Source organism: Dendroctonus ponderosae, unplaced genomic scaffold (assembly GCF_020466585.1).
Source record: "Dendroctonus ponderosae isolate FM_Combo_2020 unplaced genomic scaffold, Dpon_F_20191213v2 Dpon_F_20191213_120, whole genome shotgun sequence".
NCBI lineage: Eukaryota > Metazoa > Arthropoda > Insecta > Coleoptera > Curculionidae > Dendroctonus > Dendroctonus ponderosae.
In genome coordinates, this window is record NW_026017317.1 from 11,518 (window position 1) to 35,617 (window position 24,100).

The 24,100-nt window shown below is 32.7% G+C and overlaps 1 protein-coding gene across 1 annotated transcript in view; it reads right to left on the reverse strand.

The window, feature by feature from the left end:
- The window catches only part of LOC125503141, a gene marked incomplete at its 3' end in the record, with an annotated part of 31,141 nt that extends 8,421 nt beyond the window's left edge, over positions 1-22,720 (reverse strand). The window contains 1 exon segment of the mRNA XM_048663121.1: positions 22,450-22,720. Coding sequence (XP_048519078.1) covers positions 22,450-22,507 — 58 coding nt within the window.
- Positions 22,721-24,100: the final 1,380 nt, after the last annotated feature.

Here is a 24,100-nt window from a genome sequence, read left to right on the forward strand (position 1 = left end):
TATTCAACCTACTTTTGGCATGAACGATTTTCGATGGGCGATTTATGTCTCGTAATCTATCGCTGCTATGCAAGGTGGCAAAAGCCGCAGTCTCATTTTATTACCACTTAGCCGGCTTCAAAAAATTTTTGTTTGGTTTTTTTTACAAATGCAAATATAATTGCTTCATTTTGCAGCGTATAGCAAAACTTTACATACGGAAATGAAGTTAAGCTCTTGCTGTGACATTTGAAATGCTTGTTAGGGAAACGAAATGTCTCAACTTCTATTGCAAAACTTTAAATTCGGTTTATTTCCTAAAATAACAGCTCAGTTTGCAGTTGCTATATTATTTTCATTTGAAAATGGAGTTCGTGTCGATTCCAGAGAAATGCGCCAATGCGAACCTCGTTAAGATATTGAAAACCGTTTTGAACTTATATTTATATTTTGTATTTCGTGCTAAGAAAGAACAGTATTTGAAAACCGCAATCGATTGGCCGGTTATTCATTAAAGTGCGTTGTAATCTCTTCTTCTACGTTCGAAGATTCAAAAGCAAGGATCGATGGTTTATTTGCGTAAAAAACGGCGATTCAGATTATTTCCTACTCTAGTGGCTTTGAGAACAGCAATTTTACTATAAATTTTACTAAAATAGCTAAATATTTAACACATTATTCAAATACATAAAGTAAGATGAATATACAGTGTGTCTCCTTCGGTTTGCGACATATACGTTATATGACGAAATACGATATTGAAGAAAACGTTATTCATGTTTTGAATATACTTTCATATTTGGAAGGGAGATTCAATTTATTACGTATTGCTACTGATGTGTATCTGCTTATAGGGACCCAAAAACACTTGCAAACCTTACAATTCAATTCTAACATTCAAAATACATTATAGTTTGAGAACTTCATTCTTTGAACATGCAATAGTTACTTTGGCGTGGCATCACAAATGAACGCCATGAAGCATGTGAGCTCCCTTGGAAATGGAAAGATCATAATGCAACAATCTTCCTAAACATTTAATTTATTGTAAAAAATAATGTTCTTTCAAAATCTGTCAGCATGTCTTCGATTAATAAATCCCTTATATCTTTATATCCTTAATATGTGCAAGAGCAGAAAACTGATTGGTTCGATAGCCTTTTGTGCAGGAAATAATTATGTGTATGATCTGTTATGTACAACTGCTCTATACCATGCACAGAAAAGTACTGGAAACATTAAATTATAAAAATGCATATCAAAAATTTAATTTCCTCCCAAATTCAAAGCAGTACGAATTAAACCCGTACACTTTTATGGAAGTAAATGCAATGTTTTCTCAATAGCCAAATGTTTCGCTTTCTTGAGTAATACAAACAGGAAGTTCTTCAAACGTAAAAAGCACAAAAATAGATTGCTGTCGCAAAGCTCAAAGGTATATGCACGTTTGTGCTGCAGAAAACAAACAGGGACTTTGTTCGTTCCCGATGAAAAATACAATTCATTTAACTTCAAGGCAGAAAAAGCAGGAAAAGAATAAAAGGTCCCAAACTTTCCCAATAAAACATTAAATTAAGATTTCAATTTTAGATACCTCGATCTAACGGTTTAATTTCAGTCAAATTAATTTCGCTCTTTGTATGCAAAATTATCACATTGCGATAAAAGGACACTTCGTATTTAACGCTATTGCTCTCAGGAGCAGTAAAAACTTTAATCCCAGGTATTAAAAAGTATTAAATTTGCCGTTTATGAGTTTGGATTGTTTTAATCACGTACAAATAACGTGGGTAATTGTATTTTAACTAATAACAGGTGTAAAGACTTAGTTAAATGTATTTAATGAAATGTAATGCAACTTAGAGTTTAAAATTTGGTGCATGTCGCGGGAAAAACAAAAGTTTGCTTCTTTTTAAAAGTAGGTAATTAAATTTTAGAGTAAGATTTTTTTTATATCTATGTGTTCTCGGATATATGGCCATTCTACATAATTGTCGATTCTGAAGAGATCCGAACCCACACTTTTTCAGAGAATGTCATAGTCAAAATCCTGAAAAAATTGGCTTAAATTTTCTTCAACAACATAATTCGACCATTTTTTACAATTCTTCCTAGACTAAAAGAGATTATTGAAGGTTTATGCAGCATTAATAATGCACATAATTAATTAAGAGTTTCTTATCCCTACTTTTAGAGGTCTTCGAATTGGCCGAGAGTACATTTTCAGTAGCCTACAAGGTCTCCTGATCTTTTATATATGGACATCTTTCTACAGGGCCATTTAGGCTATAGATATAAAGCTCCACTAGCTTCTCTCCACGATCTACAAGAACACCTAACTTCAAAGCGTCAAAGAACTGCAAATGTTGCAAAACGTTATCGAAAAACATAATACAAAATTAATCTTATTAATGAATGGATGTTAATAGAACAAATTTTTCATTAGGTAAATTTTCCGAAAATCCGGAATTAATTGCTTTGTATTGTTTTTATAAGCGACAAAGTGAACTATTTTAATAAAAGTTCTTTTTGAGCTATTTGCTGTGCTAATTAGTCATTCGCCATTCGTTAAATTATCTGATTTTTTAAATAATGAATTTGCAGCTAGCCTTTAAACATTTTCAAATGTTTGTTTTCACGTTATTTTTTTCAGTTATAACTGGGATTCAAATATCTTTCAGATGAAGTCTCACTTTACGCCTCATCTTCTTAACCCCTTTTAGGGACAACTATAGCACTCGCATACCGGCTGATGATAGAGTGTTGAAAGTACAGAAAAATGTTATAACAATTTAACTTTTAAATAAAACCAGTCCAATTTCTATAGAAACCTGCAAACAAAAATCGCGCGTGAAATTAAACACACAATTAAAGACACAAAGTTCCACTCAAGACTGACACGACCAAAAGTTGAAATAAAAACCAAAAAAATCAACAAATTGTTAACAATTTTTGAAATGAAAATAATTGATAAAAGCACTACGCGATCCTGGGACATAGATATCGTTAAAAGTGACAATTAAGTAAATTTTCCATGCAAAATTTACACCGCTTGTGGTGAAGCATTACAACCAATGACTTTTTTCAAATAAAAGGACAGAGTTTGCAATCAAATAAAAACTTCATAGTCAAGTCAAAGTATTCCGGAAAGGCAAAAAATAAAATATTAAATACGGAAAAATATATGATACTCCAGCCAATACGTTTAGGAAAAAGTAGTGTTAAAGCAAATATTTTGGTACATATGCTCTACCCATTGAGAACAGATTTAGTTAAAATGTTACATAATTCAGTAACGAGAACGTACAATTATATGAACTTCCATTGGATAGTTCCTTCTAGCATTTGTTAATCACATTCGCATATACGAGTACAACGCTCAAAGCTTTTATATATGTTCTTTGTTAATTGAGTTACATTCTACAGCAATTTCCGCTGTATCTCAAAACGTTCTTTCAAGGTAATTATATTCTTTGTTTGATATACTCAGACTTCCAAAATTTATAGTGGGCATATGAGCATAATAGCGAAATAAATTACCAGCAATTTTCTATAGCCGACAATTGCTTTTGAATTGCAAAATTCTAGTTGATTTCACGTCATATAATTTTACATGACACATTACACACAAAAAACACTACAAGGACAAGCATTCTGGCGTTAAGAACGACTTGGACTTGAGATTAACAAAGGCGAACTCAACAGAATCAGATGAACGACGACGGAAAATAGCAAAAACGCACTGAATAGAGCGAACACACCATAAACTAAAGAACGCATTTTATATGTATATGGCCTATGTTTTCGCGGCAACACAAATAGTAGAAAATTTAATATTTCATTATTATAATAATGAAATGTTTTTATCACGAGGTCTCCAGGATTTGAATCGGTAGTGTAAACAAGAATAAACGTAGTCGTTTTTTAGTCATTAGAATGTGTTGAGATCGAAACTGCTGAGGTCTTCGGATGTTTGATGCCTCGTCAATTAGAATTTATTACTGAAGTTTCGAAAGTGCCAGCTGCTTGCATCTTCATTCCTCCCTCTGCTCTTGGTACAGTCAGCTTTCAGGCAAACCACCTCTGAAGATGTAAGCGGTTTGTGCCTGTGAAACGTCGAAATGAAATTCTAATGCACGACGGAAAAAAACTTCAAAATCACCAATTTACCGCAAAAGCAGATTACTTTTGATGGTATCGGTGATTGTAGTGTGCAACTAAAGAAATTTGCACATTTGAATAAAGAAAAAGAATATTTGAATGCGTTAAAACAATCTAAAAAAGAGATGGACTGAGAGCTATATCTGCTTTTGGGTCTGAACGCCTACATTTTCTGGACTACTTTTCAAACTTTCATATTAAAATCCAGCGTTGTCGAGCAGTGCAAGACCACCAACTTGACAATCCTCAAATCAGAATATAGAGATAATTATGTTTTTGGGGGAAACGAAATACACTTTGTCTGTTACGAAAATACTGTGCAAATCAGCAATAAGCCAGTAGGTGTTTGTAAAAACTTGCAAAATAACTTGATACTCATCCTACTTAAAAGCTTGGTAGCAAAATGTTGTTTTCAAAATAAAACTGGACGAAAAATAAACTTAATTCAGAATACTCCTATACATAAATTAAGAGAAAGATAAAACAGAATGCTCTGCTTGACAACAGCCAGAAACCGAATAAGAAAACAAAGGGGAGATTCCTTGTGTTTACAGCTTTGATTTACTCGTAAAACAGAAAACGGGTCTTCGAATGTTTCGCCGCCAACACACAATGTAATTGTGAATTGAAAAGATTGAAGTATTTGTTGTTCTCGAAGCAACATAACTCTTCTAAGCCGAATTCAGCCTCCTTAACGTGGTGTTAATAAAAAAATACTTCTTAAGCCGGTGCAACATTGCTAACAAAATCCTTGCGTAAACCTGCATAATACTTACCAGAGTAGCCTAACAAGTAACTGTCTGTTTCAAACAATCAATWTTCAACAAGCAAATTTCTATCTGTTAATGAAGACRAATGTCTCTTAATGAATRATATTTGGTAGCCATGACTTTCTGGGTRACTTATTTTATRTTTATAACAGTTTCGAATATTCTACCACACGAATCGAAGTTGTTTAACTAAATTCAAATTTTATCAGTAATTTCGCTTGCCAAAGAGTTTTTGATGAAGAAGTAATTACAAATTTTCACTGCGATTATGTTTCGAACGCGGCTAAATGTAGGGTATCGTATTGGGGAGTTTAAGCTACGTTTCCATTTGCAGTCTTACACATTCCAGATTTCTGAATATTTAGCTGCCAACCCCAACCGGCAATATGTTAAGAAATTTTTTATTTTGAGTTGAAATGAGCATATTTATAGTGCTACAGCAWAATAATTAATTATTAACTGCAGATATTTAGSAAAAAAATTCTCAAAAAAACACGTCAATTTARTTTAGATATGAAACATTAATTTTTAAATTAGCTTTAGGTCACACCCCTCTGCGTTCAGCCACTACATTATATGCATTTTAAGTGGCAAGAATTGYCAAGTGAGRAAAAGCCCTTAAAACGGCTTCATATTTTCGTTCTCAAAWATRGSAAAAAGAGYTGAAAACAAATTTATKATATTTTATYATCAAAATTAATAATCAAACYWTACTTTCAATATCACGCAATTAGATCTCCCAAATGGCCTAATCCTCCCAAGTGACTCTATTTGCCCAMTAATAAAAAAGRCGATGTTCAAATTYATTGCTCACTTTGSATAAATGTACTGCGCTGATGTGCGTATTCGTTTTTTAAATTTTTAAAAATTCTCAACATCATTCGGTTAAGTTTTACAAAATATCGTTATAAGATTATACCAGAGGTAAAAGTCCAATCCAATGAAGTGAAGTCGGGAGGCTTTGGCGGTCACACATTTTCTCCGTCCAGTGCTAAAGAATAATGAAAAGCGTATTGCTATGGTTGGCTCTCCAATGATTTAGCAACAGGTGAGTCTATTGCATTTTTTAAAAGATGTCAGTAACTCCTCTTCAATTTTCTTCTAGAAAAAATCATGTTATTGCATTTCCAAGAACGCCTTCCCAAGCAGTTATTTTTTGCTATAAATGGGATTCTGTCTTTCTAAATACTAATACAATTTCATCCCAATATAAATTCTGCTTATTAACAAAACCGTTCAAAAAACAACGCCAATTTATCTCTAAAACAAATAACGAAAATAAAATATTGAATTTCCTGTGGCTTGTGTATAATTTGTACCCATATTCGTTAACTACGTGAAGAACTTGGATTTTAATAAAAAGAAACATATTTTTTTAACTTTAAAATTAAATGTTTAATAATACTGGTGGCGCTCCTGCCTTTCAGTTTCCCAACAAAACATTTGAAACTCAATAAATAATTCAGTTTCTCTTCAATTGATTTCAATTTGTTTATTAGTTACATCAAAAACGACGCACTCTGTTTTAGTTCTGTTACCTTTAATGCGTATAGAACTTAACACTCTTTAATACGCGGCATAAAATAACAGCTAGTGCCAATTAAAATTTTTAGGTTGGGGCGGCTAGTCGCGAAGAGGTTTAACATGAAGCTAATTAAAATGTTTATTTGAATTGCTGCCTTTATATCTAACTTGGACTGTTTTCTGTTTAAAGCTTGTTCGTTTTGAAACGAGGGCATTTAATACATATTTTGGCAATTTGTGACAGAAAGTTTGTGGCTTTTGAGCCCACCCTACATTTGTTAAATAGAATTAAAAAACATATGCAATAATTATAAACGTTATAATTCCAAAACTGTATTGAGAGACTCTGTATGCAAATACATCGTTACTTATTCGTTCAGAAATAAAATAAACATTATATCTCACATTGCGAAATTTCATAATCTTGCTTAGAAAATATTTAGAATATGAAAAGGACAGAGCACAGACCCTTTCGTTTTACTTGTTACTTTTCACAGGTCACAGATTCGGCAAGGTATCAATTAGCTCCAATTTACAAGAATCACCACCGAAACTAAAGGCAACATCAGGAAAATGCATTCATACAAAATTATAATTCAAACAAAACTAATCCCCTTCAAACTTAATAACCGTAATTATTCGTAAACAAAACATAATCTACAGACGAAACGAAACTAACACGTTCGCCATACGAGAGAAAGTTCTTTTTGGTGTTATAGTCTCATAAACTTTTTGCAAACTTTCCTGAATAAAACTTGGAAAGCGAACACAATTTCTAACAATTTATTTTTGAAACTCCCTTACATCGCAAATTGATGGCTTCGTGCTCGGTAATTGAAGGATGATGGCTGTGAATATAATGCTTGGGGTGTAAAATTTATTTACATCTTTAAGTAGCGTGATCCTTTTGGTATTTTAGATGATAAATTGCTTTTGCCGGATGGGCAAAAAGCAGTTATTCTGATGGCACTTTTATTTATTATGTAATAAGTGTTCCCATTTTTTACGCTTTAAATGTAGATTAGAGAAATGAATGTTAAATGTTCTAAGTCTCAAACCTAAGCTCCAAATCACGTTAATTTTCTTACAGTTATACGAGTCGAAGATTATGATATCCACTTATGATGGACTATTTTTAGGCTTAGGAAAACCAACAAATCATAGAAACGCTTGCAAGCGCCGATGAAGCTTTTATTCTAACATTTGACTTCGCAGTTTTTTCCAATGCAATATTGATGTAAAAAGGTTACAGAACCCGACAGTTTTCACAGAAAAGTAATGCCATTCCCAAAAACAACTGTATCCAATTCAGGAGCACATTTTTCACAAATTTAATTTTGAAATATGACTTGAATAATTTTTTTGCTGCTTTCTTGTTTCAACTATTACTGTACTTTGAATATTCATATTATTAATAATATGATTTCATGCGTAAAATTCTACACATTCTTTAGTAGTAAAAGTAGTATTTGTATACTTGTAATATGAAAAAACTTATAAAAGAGCTTTCCATGCTTCGCGCTATTTCGCACATTATAACATCTTGCGTTCTCTCGCACGCACATGGCGACTCCATTACTGTTCCAGTTTACTTGGCCAAAACTACCATAAATTTCTAGTGATTCTAAGTTGCGATTTTAATGTTGATTTTTCGTCTGATCAAGAGCGAAATTTAATACCGTTTCTTGAATCAAATTTACATTTAAAGATGAAAAATAATCCGGAACAAACTACTAACAAGTCATGGTACTACGACTAAAGTGGTATTTTCCAGATATTTATATCAAATCGAGTGTCAGAATTTCGTTTCTTACTAGAATTATCATAAACGAATTGTGTTTTGTGGGATTAGATAACAATAATATAAAAACCATCTAGTCAACTGCAACTTTTGACGAATCCTAACTGTATGTAATATAATTAAAATATAAATTTTACATTCAAAAGGAAAATAAATTATATTTTACCTATTCCAGACCCATTTATAAATTAATATATATAAAATAAAGTATTGCCATAATGCGTTAAACAAGTTCAATATTGTATGGTTTCTATAAATAATGTGAAGTTAACACTTCTGTGGGGCGTCCCATGGCGCCCACTTTTTTTTGCTTATTTTTATTGCCACTTTCAATGAAACAAAATCCGGGAGTTCGAATCAGTGCTTCATCCATGACAAACACGAAGCCAAATTGAAATTTCCACTGTAAAACAGAAATGTGTGAACATCCTGTTATCTGTACGTTTTGTCAAACGGTTTTCATGACCATTTTATGGACCGATAAAACGTTGTGTCTGCACCGCCCTTAGGACAGCCTTTCTTACAACTGTTGGACACGTTGCATAGCAATTCTTCATCCAGACCACCGCTAAATCGTCAGCAATTTCAAACTAGAAATTTCTTAATTTGAGCATATTCTATGCTTAATTCTAAGCTATTAAAAATGTTTCCTTCCCAACTCAATTACATAAATATTTAGTTAATACTCTGGTGTTGAAATTGCACTTCAAATTCATGTCTCCTTACGTTTCTTTTTTATCATAGACATACCTACATTTTTGACACTAAAATCATATTTATCAAAAATACATTTGTGAGCCTCTGCCCCAAACATACTTTATTTGTCTTTTTTCAACAATAATTTGAAAGGTTTCCAGTATTGGAATTTTTCTCAGCAAGTTTAAAACGATTTATCCTCAGACATTGCCAATTGTGCATCGAACAATATAACTCTTAGTCTGAAGTGCGTTTGAACGAGTATTATTTAATGTTTAATTATAGACTTTTGACTTGTTTCCAAGAAGTTTAAAAGAATTTAAATCCAGAATACAACTTGAATTCAATCCGAACAGTTAAATTTTATTCAAATCTATTAACAAGTAGCAGAATTTTTAAACTGATGTTGTGCAACAGCGTATTACTTTAACGAGAAAAATTTTCTTTAATGAAGTAAACTTTTATATAAATCAAATTTAGAGTTTGGTTGAAAAGTGACAAAGAGAAGTAGTGTGCATAATCCGGAGCTCCGATTTGTGAGTTAGACTATTCCTTACATTAATTATAGAAATAATCCGTTGAAAAAGAACGAATTGCTCAATAAATTAAACAAAAACGATAATGTCGTTTCATTTTCACCCAAATAAAATTTTTGATCGTTTGTTGGCCTGTAGTATTATAAATGGCACATGCTTGTTATTCTTGACAAAAGTTATCTACCTGTTGCTAACGGTTAATGACAGAAAACAGCATTGCCGGTTTGAAGTTCCATTGAAAAATTTGAGAAGAGTACTTTTCTGACATCAAAATGTTTCTTGATGTGAAGCAAAGATGGTAATTTATCTTTCGAATGCTTCTATAAATCTTGGATTAATCTAAAATTCAATACTTATGTCGGTTATCGGTTAATGACAAATGACCTGGTGCTGTCCAAGTGACCCTCAATAACCCAATTTTGAATCACCCTGTAAAAATACAACAAATAACTTAAAAATGTAGAGTTATCGAAACAACAAACAAGATTACAACAGTTTATTTTTTTATTAAAAATGTACTCTATTTCATTTAATTCTACTATTAAATCCTAATTAATTTATTTAGATACACTAAAAGTATAACAGTTTAGTACATGTAGATCAACTGGAAACTATAAATATCACATTCAAACTGGCCTTCATGTGGAAAGGATTATCAATGAAAGATAAATTAGAAAAAATAATATTACGGGATAAATTGGTTCTACATAACATCAATTTAGAACTAAAGGCCAAATGGTCCAGTAGAAAATCAAAGCGATTGATTCGTTTCAATTTGTTAGCTAACTGTTTGCACTCCATCGCTGCTAATAGTGTTTCGTATATTTCGGAGTATTGTGCAGTTGCCCTTTAATGCGCAAATGCATTTTCTTATTAATTATAAACAATTTATTCGCATAAAAGCATGCTAGCAACTTTCGAAATTTCACATTTCACAAACACATGAAGAGCACGAGTTGACAAAAAATTTGTGTAGTTTCTCTTTGGGTTTAATGGATAACTTGATGACAATGAGTAACATGGAAACTGGTACAATATTCCAATAGTTAAAAGTTCAATTTTAACTTTCGCATTAAGGACGAACGGGCCAGTTATGCGAAAAGATGAAAAATTTTCGTTTTCATCAAGGTTGTTATTATGTACACGCTCTCGATATCCGGTACCGAACATTTTGCGCCTACTACTGGAGCTGCCGAGATATTAGATTTATATGGAAGCACATGCAACAAAAATCCCAGCAAACACATATACATAGTCAATAAATTTTGCATATAAAATTGACAAAACAGTGTTTAAATAACCGAATTGTGTCTCATTACCTAATGTGTTGTGGAAGAGGATAAGAGTGCTTAGACGAAAAAATCTCAAAATTTAGTTTGCATCTTGCTATCGTATATTTTGTAAATAATATTATCTGCTACTATCCTTAAAGATGTGAAGTGTTATGTAAAGCCCTATTTTTCTCTACCGAAAAGATGCTGACGTATGTAGCTGTTAGAGCGTTGAGAGAGTATTTTAAAGCCTATTCTAACTTTTGTGAGAGACTAAAAAATTTCACTTCTGTATCACATTATTTTTTAGAGCAAAACACGGTATACTTGTTATTTTTTTGCTAGCCGATACCGGATGAAAATTTGAAATTTTTATATTCTACTTCTCAATATACCAATCGTCTTCGTTCTTTGTTGATTTTGTAAGGTAATTGAGATGAATTTCTTATATTTTATTTCTTGGTATTGTACATCAGTCTCATCATCACATGCATAAAATTTCCTATTCATTTTAAGATGAATTAAATTAAAAGAGACTGAAAAATATAAAACTATTGATTTAAATCGGCTGCATCGCATTGTTCGTTGGCGTTATAAAAGCTAATATAAATTTCGAAATAAAATAGCTAAATGAAAAAGTATCATCCAGGCGAAAAGTGACATGCGAAATTTCCATTTGTCGGAAAATACGGATTCAAAATGAGGACTGCCGAGTCAATAAATCACTCAGCTTTAAATATTCCAGCTGAATTGTGGCAAAAGAACACATGTAATGTGAATTGAGAGAACTGGAATAAAACAAAACCAGCGACAAATTCTGGGATGACATGGATGACTGATTTTAATGTAGCTTTAGGTGGTCTGAAAACAAAACATTTTAGTGGAAGAATAGCAAATTTTCCTTTGAATATTTCGGTGCAAATTTTTGATTTAGGTACACAAAGCAATCGATAAAACTGTGCTAGAGCGGATCTCCTATTTTCGAATTTAGCCAGCCGAATCAAAGTCTAGACAAGAATATACGTTAAATAAGAGTGACAAATAGAACCGTTTCACTTAATAGGATTTTGTTTCTCCTTTCAACTTGAGGAACATGTTAATTTAAATGAACATTAACTTATGTATAATAACGTAAACTACATGAAAACTTGGAATGTTATAGAATTGTTAATTATTCAGAAGCCATAGCATAAATACACATGTCATTGATTATAACCAAAAGTTGTATATTCTTGTCGATTCTCGAAAAAATGTTTTTGTCGCAACTGTGCGTTAATTTGATATGTGATGTTACTACTGGGCATATAACGTCCCCCCTAAAGTCTGAGAAAATGCGATATTAATTTAGATTGTTTCTAATTGTTCTTTTGATGGTCTATCATTCAAGATTTTCGATTGAAATGAAATGAACGGTTGGTTCAAAATCCTCGGCCATTTGAAAAGTATTTGTTTAAAAAACACTTAAAATTGGCACCAACAATAGTAATGAATATATTTGATAAAATAATATTTAATAATAAAATACTAGTATGTAAATTTTCATTACATCTGCTTCTTTTCTCTTTAAGAAAAACTATACAATATTATAATTGTTCTGTTTTGTTCTACTAAAAATGTGTTCAAAATTCAGACGATTGTTCTTAATCTGTCTTTACTTTAATTCGATCAATCCATTTATTCGATTGTATGATGTCGATGTTGATATGATGCTCGATACTATTCTAATTGTTGATACATAAGATTTTTAGGATTAGAAGACTTTGCAAAATGGCATCGCTGAAGTATTTTATTGACTGCGTTATTTTTATTAATTAATATGGATGTTGCCTTTTCAAAAAACTTTACTCACAGAAATACAATTTAAATTAAATGTAGCACTATTGTAAATAAAGAACACTTAATGATTAAGGTGGCTCCCAATTTCAACTGATTTCTCACTCACTATTGCCCGCAAACCGGTGTCTAATGTATACCTAATTCTTGGTTTTAAAATATTTTTAATAAGTTATCATCGGTTAAACCGAATATTTTTTCTTTTATGTTAAACCCTTAGAGCTGGTATTGGTATTGTTACTGACCTAACTACAGAAGAATACTGAAAACCCGTTATAGCAGCGAAACAAAAAAATTGCACCCTTTTATATTGCTAACTATTCGGTTACTGCAGATAATTCGCTATCAGACTCGTAATTTTTCCAGTGCCTGTGTACATCCATAACTTGGGATAACACGTTATTTACTCGTACCTTTATGATACCTGGAAAATTGCAGACAACAGATAACATGTTTCTGGAATGGCGACATGGTGGCTGTAAAATTGTATGCAATCTGGATTCCTAAGAGGAAAACTGTGACTTGTATCGTATCAGTCTTTGTGTCCGAAGATAGTAATTATCATAGAATTTTGACCGGCACGAATTTCACCAAACATGACTATGAAAATTCGTTACATTTTATGGCTTCTAATCTACAATAACTAAAACCTCATATCACCGAAATATCGTTCGTAATTATACATGTATACTCAACAGTAATTTTTTTCTGTTTCGACTGTCTGATTCCACAATCTGATCTGTGAATTGTTTCTATTGTATCAATCTCTTCCTTCATGTTAAAAGTGCAGTTAAGCATTCTCTCGGTAATCCATACACAACTTTTTACAGCCTGCTATTTTTCCATGAAATGTGCCAGTAACACGATTTCGGACACAGTTTTCAAATTCTCGTTGCAGAAAGCTCCAAGTATTTATAAAAATTTCCAGATTGCTTATTAAATTTTTGCGTTATACTTACGTTATAGAGTGCACAATTTGCAGAACTTTGGATTGGAGTTGCGGAGGTGCAGATATTTACTTACATACAACATAATACAACACGTACCTAACAATATTAAGGTTTGCTACGGCTAATTGATACGGATGAAACCGGACGCAATCACAATAAGTCCATTGACTGTTATTAATAAGATGCAATTTTATACATTTAGGAAATTAACTTTAAGATCACCATGTGTTAATCATCCATCTTTTTCCAATTTTCTGGTACGCCTTTATTGAAGATTCCACAACTAAGCTATAGTAAACCTTCCGACCAACACAACAAACATAATTTTGGCATACTGTGTGCCCGCGGTTTTATAGGCAAACATTACTCTGTGCAGCGTGTCCTGTATTAAGACCATATGCAATTATTTTATAGGAAGTAATTAGTTTTTACATGGTTCTCGTTACTAATTTAAAACAACCATTTTTTGTTTGGTTGTTTTACCGTCTACCAGTTGCTTTTTATATAAGTATGTCTGCTGAGTATATTTTATCTTCGATAATTTGGTGGCTTTTGATTTGATAGCAAAAGATTGACCAACTTGATCTTTTCAAGATTTAGAAAGAGCACATTACAACCCCACAACTTGTTGATTTTTTGCGATGCGACTCTAGATTCGTTCTTGGAAAGTCCCAAAAGTTTACGCAGATTGCTATACTTGTATCATCAGCAAAACAGTATTTTTAGTATTTTATTTTACCACTTTCTTGTCTGCTATATTGATTTCTGGTATTCTTCTCGTTAAATTTTATTTTTTCTCTGACCGCCGACTTCATGATTGTTCATTAATTCCAAAGAACATATTAACAAATTTACTACGCAGCTTTAAGATATCATATACTAGCAAGTAAACTGGAATAAGATACCATTTCTGCCGACATTTTCAATAGCAAAGTGCAAAGCTCAGCAGATACCTTGACAATGATACACACGGCTGCTGTATAAGCAGTTTCCCAAATTTTATGTGGATTTAACCCCAACAAAACATGTAAACCTTCAACAATTGCAAATATTGCAGGAAAACTGATGCCTGATCGCCCTAATCTGTTTAGATTGATGCAGACAGGTTGGACTTAGATTAAATTCATTCAGCCAATAGTTAGAGTTGTCTAGTTTAAACATCGAAGCGACAGGGGTTTCTGGCTTCTCTCTAGAAATACTTTTTTTTCAGTAAATTCTTCTCGAAATCTATTATCGCCACTTAAAGCGCATTGCATATATGTGTAAATAACAGATGTAACAGACAATTCTCAGTGGGTCCTTTCTACAGCCAATATAGTTTCCGTTGAGAATTTTATGATGCCAATCGATAGATATATCGCGCGTAGAATATATTGTGCGACTTATTTTGAGAACCATTTTTGTGACAATCACCTCCTTAACACAGCATCACATATAAGGCAAGTACGGTGATTTTGTAATCAGTACAAGAACATAAATAATTAATGTATTTAGTTTAGTTGGTGCTGCAAAATTTCGCAGTTCAAATCACATAAACGTACAAATATTGTGTTTGTTTATGGCTTTTGCAATATACATGCGAGAGCGGCTACTGCAGCATATCGTCAACAGTTTCTACATCAAAGACATGGAAGTAAAAGCGTATGTGATTAACTAAGTTTGCGACAATTTGCACCAGACGGGATACATCATCTGAGCAATAAATTGAAAAAGCTTGTAAAACAAAGACATATTTTACTACGACATTTAAATTTGTTAGAGATGGTTTCATCTTAAAAACTTTACTTGAGACTCATACGCTTTTCAGACTGGCAATTAATAAAATTTGATTGGTTATAATTCATACCAGAGGGTCAATAGTAATTCGCTCTCCCATTCCCAAGAAAGATTTGTTCCCATGTTCCAATTTGTTATTTGTTATTGTAACAAGTGCCCTCCGAACCTACACAATAAGTGTGATCAGCTCGAACTTTTACTCAAGACAGAAAACCCCAGCTTGCGCCTCGGACGACAGAATAGAGCCAGCTAGAATGGCCAGAGTTTTAGAGTCAGCTAGAATAAGCAAAACAGCTTCTCTATGGAGGTGTTGTCATCTATAGGAAATACATAGTTGCAAGAATTTGCGTTTGAGTGCACAGTTCTGCCTACTCGTTTAAATGACGATCGCTCTTCTCACAATTTATCGTTCTTTAAACGTTACAAGTCAATACAATATACCCTGTATATAGAAACCCAGCATGATATGGTTACACCAAAAAGTGTACCTACACCTTCTTTATTGACTATAATAAAGCATTTGAAGACCCGGGGGAAAACCCATAGATTAACTAAGGTTTTTATTTTTAAGATAAACATCAAGTTGTGGATTTTCTCTCCTTCAGATCTCTTTTATAATATGGAGAATATTCAATAGGAATGAACATGAATAATGTTTTGCACTTACGTGGTAGAAATCGGAACATTTTAATTGGCTGAAAAACTAGTTTATCGCCAGAATTCATGCGAGAAAAATGTTCTTCTAAAATTGGCCAAAAATTATATAGAACATGCCCATTTTCACTAGGAGAATCATTATCATTTTTAATTAAATGAGAAGTGACCAACAAATGCCCGGAAAATGGCAACGAAAAAATGTGTGGTTAATACTAATGCAACAAGCAGTTGTGCCTGACTTTTGGCCAAATGTTGGTATTGTTTCGTGACTTTAAGAACATCTACCCTCAATTTCGTACTTTCAAAACCTTAAAATGTCCTAAAAAATCTTAAAACTACTGCAAAACGATTATTGATAAGTCTTATCAAAACTAAAGCACTGACTAAAGCTCTGGAAATCAAGAGAGGAGTCAGACAAGAATGTGTTTTTTCACCATTCATCTTGAACCTCTACTCAGAGGAAATCTGAACCAAAGTGTTCGAAATGGAGAGGGAGTTAACGACATTTTACTGACCAATTTGTTTCATGCAGACGATACAGTACTTCTCGCTGCAAGCAAGTTCGACCAGCAAAGTATTTTAACTAATGCCATCACAGCTGGTCGAGTATTTGGTCTAACACTCAGCGCTAAAAAGATCGAAAACATGATTGTGACCAGAACTAAATTGCCTATTGAAGGTCTGTATGTAGAAGGTGAAGGTGTGAAAAAAAACAAACGAAAAGTAGACTACTTGACTACAAGTCTCAACTATTCCGTGGATTCTTGTTCAGAAACAAAAATTCACATTGAGAAAACTCGCATATCTTTCATGACGATCGAGAAGCTGCTCTGCAGTCGCAATCTAAGCCTGGACCTAAGAACTCGGATGTTATGTATTTCAGGTCCTTCTGTATGGCGTTTGATTAATATCATCTTATATATGTCTTTGCTTGAACCCTGAACGTGTCTTGCGAGTGGACATTGGAAGCTATATAGATGTTTACCAACCGTAAGATGTTGAGATGGACAGAACATGTGACAAATCTAGAAGTCCTAAGAAAACGGAGAAAGGAGTAGAGTAAAAAACGTGCAATATTTCGGACACATCATGACGGGTACAAAGTATGCAATTCTTCACCACACAATGCAGGGAAAAATCGTCGGAAAGTAACCTATACTAAGACGTTGCTTCCAAACTAAGAATAGCAATGAAGATAGCCGACCTACGACATGAAGGCGGTACATAAAGGAGAAGATTATATGTTTTGAAGCAGTAAGCAGTACGCCCAGAAGCGTTGATTGAAGAGTATATACTCTTTCAATCAACGCCGGAAGGTATGGTTGGATGCAGTAGGCACAGATTAACAGTAGTTATAAAAAAGTGACTATGATCGCAAAATTCGCATCCAAAATATTCGAACTTAAACGCAACTTTAAAATAAACCATGTAATGAAATTCAAGCTATTCTTTTGACTATGCATCAACGGGTAACGTATAATTTTGTGAATTGTCGGAATGCGTCGACACTAACGGAAATCCTTTATTGCATTCCATATTTCACTAAACAGTCGTTCACTCATTTTGCCGTCCACCATACATTCATTCAATATACATACACTCAACATTCACAGAATTTTATAGATTTTTTCCGGAAAATTTTAATGCTGATGTTGCATATCAGTATTGTATATGACATTTATTTACGTAATTCGCAAAATTTAGAATATGCGCGAAAAAACTTGAATCCTAGTTATTTTTGCAATCAAGTCTCAATTGCTGTATATGCAGGACTGTATAGGATATCCACATATTTCTATTTATATATTTTTGTATAAAACTTTTTAAATCGAGGTTTTCAAATATAATTTTTGTTCATCAATTTGGTATATCTACTGTTTAATCAATTCAGCGATACAGTGACATATCAGTTTATAAATGGCTCCGAATAAAACATCAAAACGTTCTGTTTTATTGTTCCATATTTAACAAAACGCTCTCATAACTTTTAGTTTTCAGCATTGTTGAAAAGACCTGAAGCACTGGAAACACGTTTATCGTTTGAAATTGTCAATCAATTTCAGAGGTGCATTCTAATTTTAAATGGCAATCATTTAAATCGAGGCAATTACGTTTCGAGCATCAGGTAATTTATTGTACTGACTGGAAAGAGGCTTGATATTAATTTATTCCATGCTGTTGTTGACTTTCGAGCTTTGCAGATTGCCGAGGTGAACATTTCGATTGCGGCAACTTGTTCAGTCTAACAGTAACTAAATTCTTTTGCCCACAGGGTTGCTTGACTTTTTGGTCAAATGTGACGAATTCCAAGAACTACTTGGTTGTCATGATAATTTCCTTAATTACTTGAGTTCCCAAACATATTCTTTCGCGTTTCCTCATGTAATCAAAAAATCTCATACTCATGAAAATGTTACGCGATTCACAGGAAGATTAAAAAATGTCGGTCGTTTTTGAAGGTCTTTGGTGGGGTTACTTGGAGATCCCGACAAAATATATTTTTTAAATCATTTGAGTTTTTCCTGGAGTATATTAGCGGTTATGGTGCTTGCAATTAAGCAACTCTGTAAAGTCGTTAACGGTAATTTGGCAGATTAGGATAATTAGCTAAACATTACAATCAAAACATGGGAAAAAAAATTCCGGAAGATTTAAGTTTCTATACTTTTTTGCTCAAAAACAAACTGGAATAGCTGTTGACAATTATGTCAGGGTTACATCATATTTGAGGTTAGGTTTTAAAGTGTGCTTCTCAAAACTTAAAGAGTAATTCCAAAGGTACTTTATCTGTTTTGTCGAGACTCGCATTAGCTCAAATCTTCTACATGATACAGGTTGTAACCAGTCTGTTGCTTGTTATAGATAAAATTGATTCTTTAAAGCTTAGGGCACATTCTTCTTCATCTCGAACTTTTGGAGAAACTCGGTATAAAGTAATCGTTGAAGATGAGCTAGACCAATAGCGCTCTTTCAGCTGTACATATTTACCACTTAAACTTTATTTTTGGCGTCAATTAATTCTGGCAAACATTGAAAGTGTAATGTGGTGAAGACAGCTTATGAATACTTTAGGGGCTTACGTGTTGGTTGAGATGTAGCTAAATTTCTAGAATCTAAATTCTGGTTACAGCTGCAACTTTTCAGCGAAAGTCGCCTGATGGTTTAACTTAGGTTAGTGAGGAATATCTTCGTTGCAGGTGCGCCACTTTTATAGACACTTGAATGAGTGAGAAAATCGCAGTTACTTTTTGGAAAAGCTATTTATAACTTATGCGTTAAAAGTAGAATTTTAAAGCACGCCTGCAGAAGATTGCAGATCGATCGAAGCAGGTTGTATATTTGTATGAGTGCATTAAAACACATATCACCCGAACACAATATAATTTTTTTCCCAAAATAAGCATTATTTTTTCCATGCCAGGTTACTTTTGGCAGCGATTAACATTCATTGGTTGAAAGTCGTCCCATTTAGAAGCATTTCGCGACTGTAATAACTAATTCCAACTTGATAACATAAATGCACCAAGGAGGTGCCATGAAACAAATTGTGAGGCTTCAAGAAAATTGACCCATTACATACTGATAAATCAAAAATGGTTCATTACAATGAAAGATATTAGAAATTTTTTATACTAAGCAATTTAGCTGTGTATGCTGTTGGAGATGAAAATGCACATATTTTTAAGGTATTGGTGTCATAGACAAAAGAATCCTTCAATAAGCAAAGCAGAAGGTAATTAATAGTGTTTAAAACGCATTTCTTGGAAACCGTAATACAAAATCAAAGAAAAATCGTTTCGAAATACAAAAAAGAATCTAAAAGTAAGATTTACTTAATATATAAATTGCAAGATACAGGAATGTAACTTTGCAATCACAGCAAATCTTAGAAAACATTGATTACATTTTACAAGGAACCCATTCACTGTTCCATGTTCAATTATCATTATTTAAAGTTAATTTTTTCTATTATGATTGGTGGTGGCCTTCTAACGTTTTCTTGTCCAGTTTGTGCCTTTCTAGGTATGTTACCTTGATTGCTGGAGGGTTTTTGTGGTTTGGGGTTGGATGTTGAAGCGGTATCGTGCTTTCTTCTTTTAGCGCTTTGTTTTGCGCGTATCCATTCTGTTTCGTAAGCAAGTAATGCTACCTTATGAAACTTTACTTGATAGAGGTACTGTTCTATGTAACTCAGAATTATTTTTTATTCATGACACCGGGGGGGTTTGTTACAGAAACAAGTTACAGAGTTTATAGCCGCCGCAGCAGTTGCCCGAGTCTTTTCTGAAGCAGCACAACACACATGAATCAGGCAATAATTGGCCTTCTGAATGCAAAAACATGTCGCTAGAATCCTTTGCTTTAATATTAAACGGTGCCGTGAGCTAGAAACATTAATAATGAAAATTACGACATAAAACCGGGAAAGTTTGATGTGAACTGACATGTTATGGCTGTTTTTTTGGTAGATATAGATCAATAACTCACGAAATGACGTTCGCATTAAAACACAGATATTTAGATTATTTCTTGGGAAACTCAATTGGAAAAACTGAATTTTAAAACATTACATAATTAACAGCTGGTTAGAGTGACGAATGTATGCTTCCATCAGTAAGGAGATCCGTTTTTCTCTAATTGCGTTTTAATTTCACTGATAAGCTTTGATAATTTACAACAGGTGTTTACGTAATTTGAATGAAATAAATATCATTTGTGGACGTGATATAAGACATAGTACGATTTTGTAGTTTTCCAAAAATCGAAATTTTAGGCGATAACCATTTTCTTATATCTTTTTGGGACTACCAAATACCCCGTGAAAACACCTCTAAGTTGGTGAATTCGATTTTGAATCACGCTGTATATGCTGTTTTTAGACGAACTCGAACGAATTTTTATTTAAAAAAACTGTCGTCCTTTCAATGAAAATATCGTCATACTGTTTTCCAATTAAAAATTGGTATCAATTTTTGTAGTAATTTATGCTCAAGACTTTAAGCGACATAATTGATGTCGACGGAATTATGGCCAAATTATTTTCTTAACTTTGTAACAAGGTCCGATTAGCTATTTTAATAAAATTTGAACCATCTGGCAGCATCTGCGTTTTTACTGCCCAGTGAAATTAGTTGCCCTTTCTGTTAACAGAAAGATTTCCATATGGACTTTTGAGAAAAATTTTAAAAAATGTTCACTAATGATGATTGAATGAATTAATGAACAATTTTATTGATAATATGTGTAGGGTGACTTAAAGAAAGTGGATAAAAAAGTAGCAACTAAGTCGATCTGACATTAACATTAACGACAAAGAACATTAATAAACTTAATAATAACATAATTACTTGTGGCATCTCGAAAAACCTAAGGAATGCACAAACAATCGAATATTTTTGCAAAATATAACACACTGATTGCAAATAGAATTTAAGAAAAAAACGCTTATTACTTAATTTAGAGAACTTATGTTTGTATGTTTTTCAGACCATTTTCTTCCAAAAAACAGGGAGGATTATAACTATAATATAAAAATTAAAACGCGTTATCGTTTCCGATGAATGAGTCTTTAGTTATTCAGATCGTTCTTTTTCAAAGATCGGTTTTAGTCATTACAACCGCCTTTAGTCGTAAAGTTCTCCACAATGTACTATTTTCAAAATAAAGGTTTTAAAAAATTTTCTAAATAAATATTAGGACATAATAGTAGTTTATGTTGATCATAATTTAATAGAACAAAAAATATATACTCGTATGCTCCAATTGTTATTACTAACGATTACAGTGCGATAATTAAATAAATTATTAGTGAGTTTTAAACAATGATAAAATATTCAATATATTGGTTAAATGCATTATGCAATACGTTTAGAATATGGCGCAAAAACTGAAAAATATTTGTCTATACAATGGAAACATTCTATTAAAAATCTCACTTTATATTTATATAAAGCATACCTACATATGTTTTTCGAAAACTATTTTCAAACCTTAATTGACTTTATCAGAGCCATTAGAGTAGATCATAAACAACAACTAGAAAATATCCTGATTAGCTACTAATTACTTCGCCCCCAGTTACATTTGTTTCGCTCATTGCCTTATTTCTATACTTCTACTTCTACTACTCTAGTAATAAAGCAGTTTAATATTGATATAGATTTATATTTGCCCAAAATGATACAATAAAAACTTTCAAACGTTTGAATAAGTTACCATTGTTTTAGACTTTTCATTGGCTAACAAATCTACTTTTCTCGAGTACTTTGTTTACTATCGGACTGTCGCTTCCAGAAGCTAAATAAAATAACAAGTGATCTCGTAAAATATTTGGCAATACTTTAAAACTTTGGCTACAAATTCAGGTTGGATTTATTAGCTTTTCAGAGCTGCATATTCGTGATCTTGAAAGTTGTTGGACCATTTACTATGTTATTTAACATCAACTAAAGATATAAAAAGCAACTTTCAAAATATAAATTTGAAAATACTTACCATTTGAATAGCAAACGATTAATAACAAAACACTAAGAATCCCATGAATTACAACCATAATTACTATTTCATTTCACTCGATGACAAAGTTCAACAAACACTTCTGCACGAGTAAATTTCTCACCAATTGTTCAAGCTCATTAAGAATAACAAAAGAAGCTTTCTAAATGATTCGGAATTTTCTATCGACTTGAGAGGGAAACTGAGCCAAACTTACGTGCGCATTCGCTTGAATATAGGGTGGAAATAGACGAACATCCTTCAGATCCAGAATAAGAGTCCAACATGGGCAATCGTTGAGGTTAGTGCGCACGCTTTGCAGTTTGCAAATTCTCTCGTCGCAATTGAAATTACTTCTCTGCCAAAAATTACCTGATTTGAATTGTTAAGGGAGCAAGCGTAAATGCCCTGTTCTCCCTATGTTGTTTTCCTATAAATATTTACGTTTCCTTGATTTGCATGATATTAAAACGATTCGGTTTCCACTGAATAACTCTTACTTAATACAAAAAGCCAGCGTTATTAGCATTTTGTACTCACTTTTATTTACATAACGTTTTTTGAAAGGAACAAATTATCACTCGCTGTTTGCCAAATACTGATTTGCTTCTGTAGGAAATGGGATAATTGAAAATAAGGCATCTGTTTTTATTAAAACATGAATCATTCAACAGTAACTGTTTGCAGGATAAAGATAAATCAGTGTTCCGACTTCTAAATTTTACTCGTGCACAAATACAGCCTAGAGAATGTATTAAAGCTGAAAGGAGTTATAGCGGAATATTATCGGGATACAAAGAGTATCACTTTTGATAATCAACCCAAGAAGCAAATTAAAAGAAAGTTTGTTCTCGTACTCAGACAAGCTGGCAAAAATTCGGCATAATATAAGTTAGTTAATGAAATTGGGTCCTTTATGACCAAAAAGTTATCTCATTTCAATTAGCCGCTTCAAAGAAATGGATAAACAAAGAGATGAGAAATGACAAAAATGTTTGTGAAACTTATAAGCCGTGAACCGTTTGAATTGCGACAAAGTTGTCCTCAGCTGCTACTATTATTGCCATAAAATTTTGCCCCACAAAAGAAAAATCGCTCTAACTGTACTTGAGATTGAATTCATTTTACTTATTCATAGCGGAATTGGTGATAAACAATTGTTAAATAAATATATCTAATTGAAATGAAAAAATATCCGGTCCATTTTTTCAACTTTTAAAGTTTTCTGAAAAAATTTTGATTTCTTCAAATGCCGTGAGAATGATACGATAGACTTTGATAAAACGTTGAGTTAACGAAAATGAGTTAGTGAGTGTTTTATTTCAGAAACTACTTGAACTATTTATTTTGACGATGGAATCCACTCACTTTTTATTTTAGGTTGATGCAGAAATCATGAACTGAAATAAATAAAAAATGCAAATTTTTACACTTTTGAACTCTTTGTTATGTCTGCTTCCTTGGCATCTACTAATTTTAGATATTTATTGCAAAAGTCCTTTTACAAAAAAATCTTTGACAAGGGTTTTATAATTACTAACTGACCAACATGGTCAAAGTGTTAGGTCAATCATCCTATTTTGGTCCGAACTGCCTTTTCACGTAGAAACAAACTCACAGCCAATTTTAGTTAAATTGATCTCAGCGCATT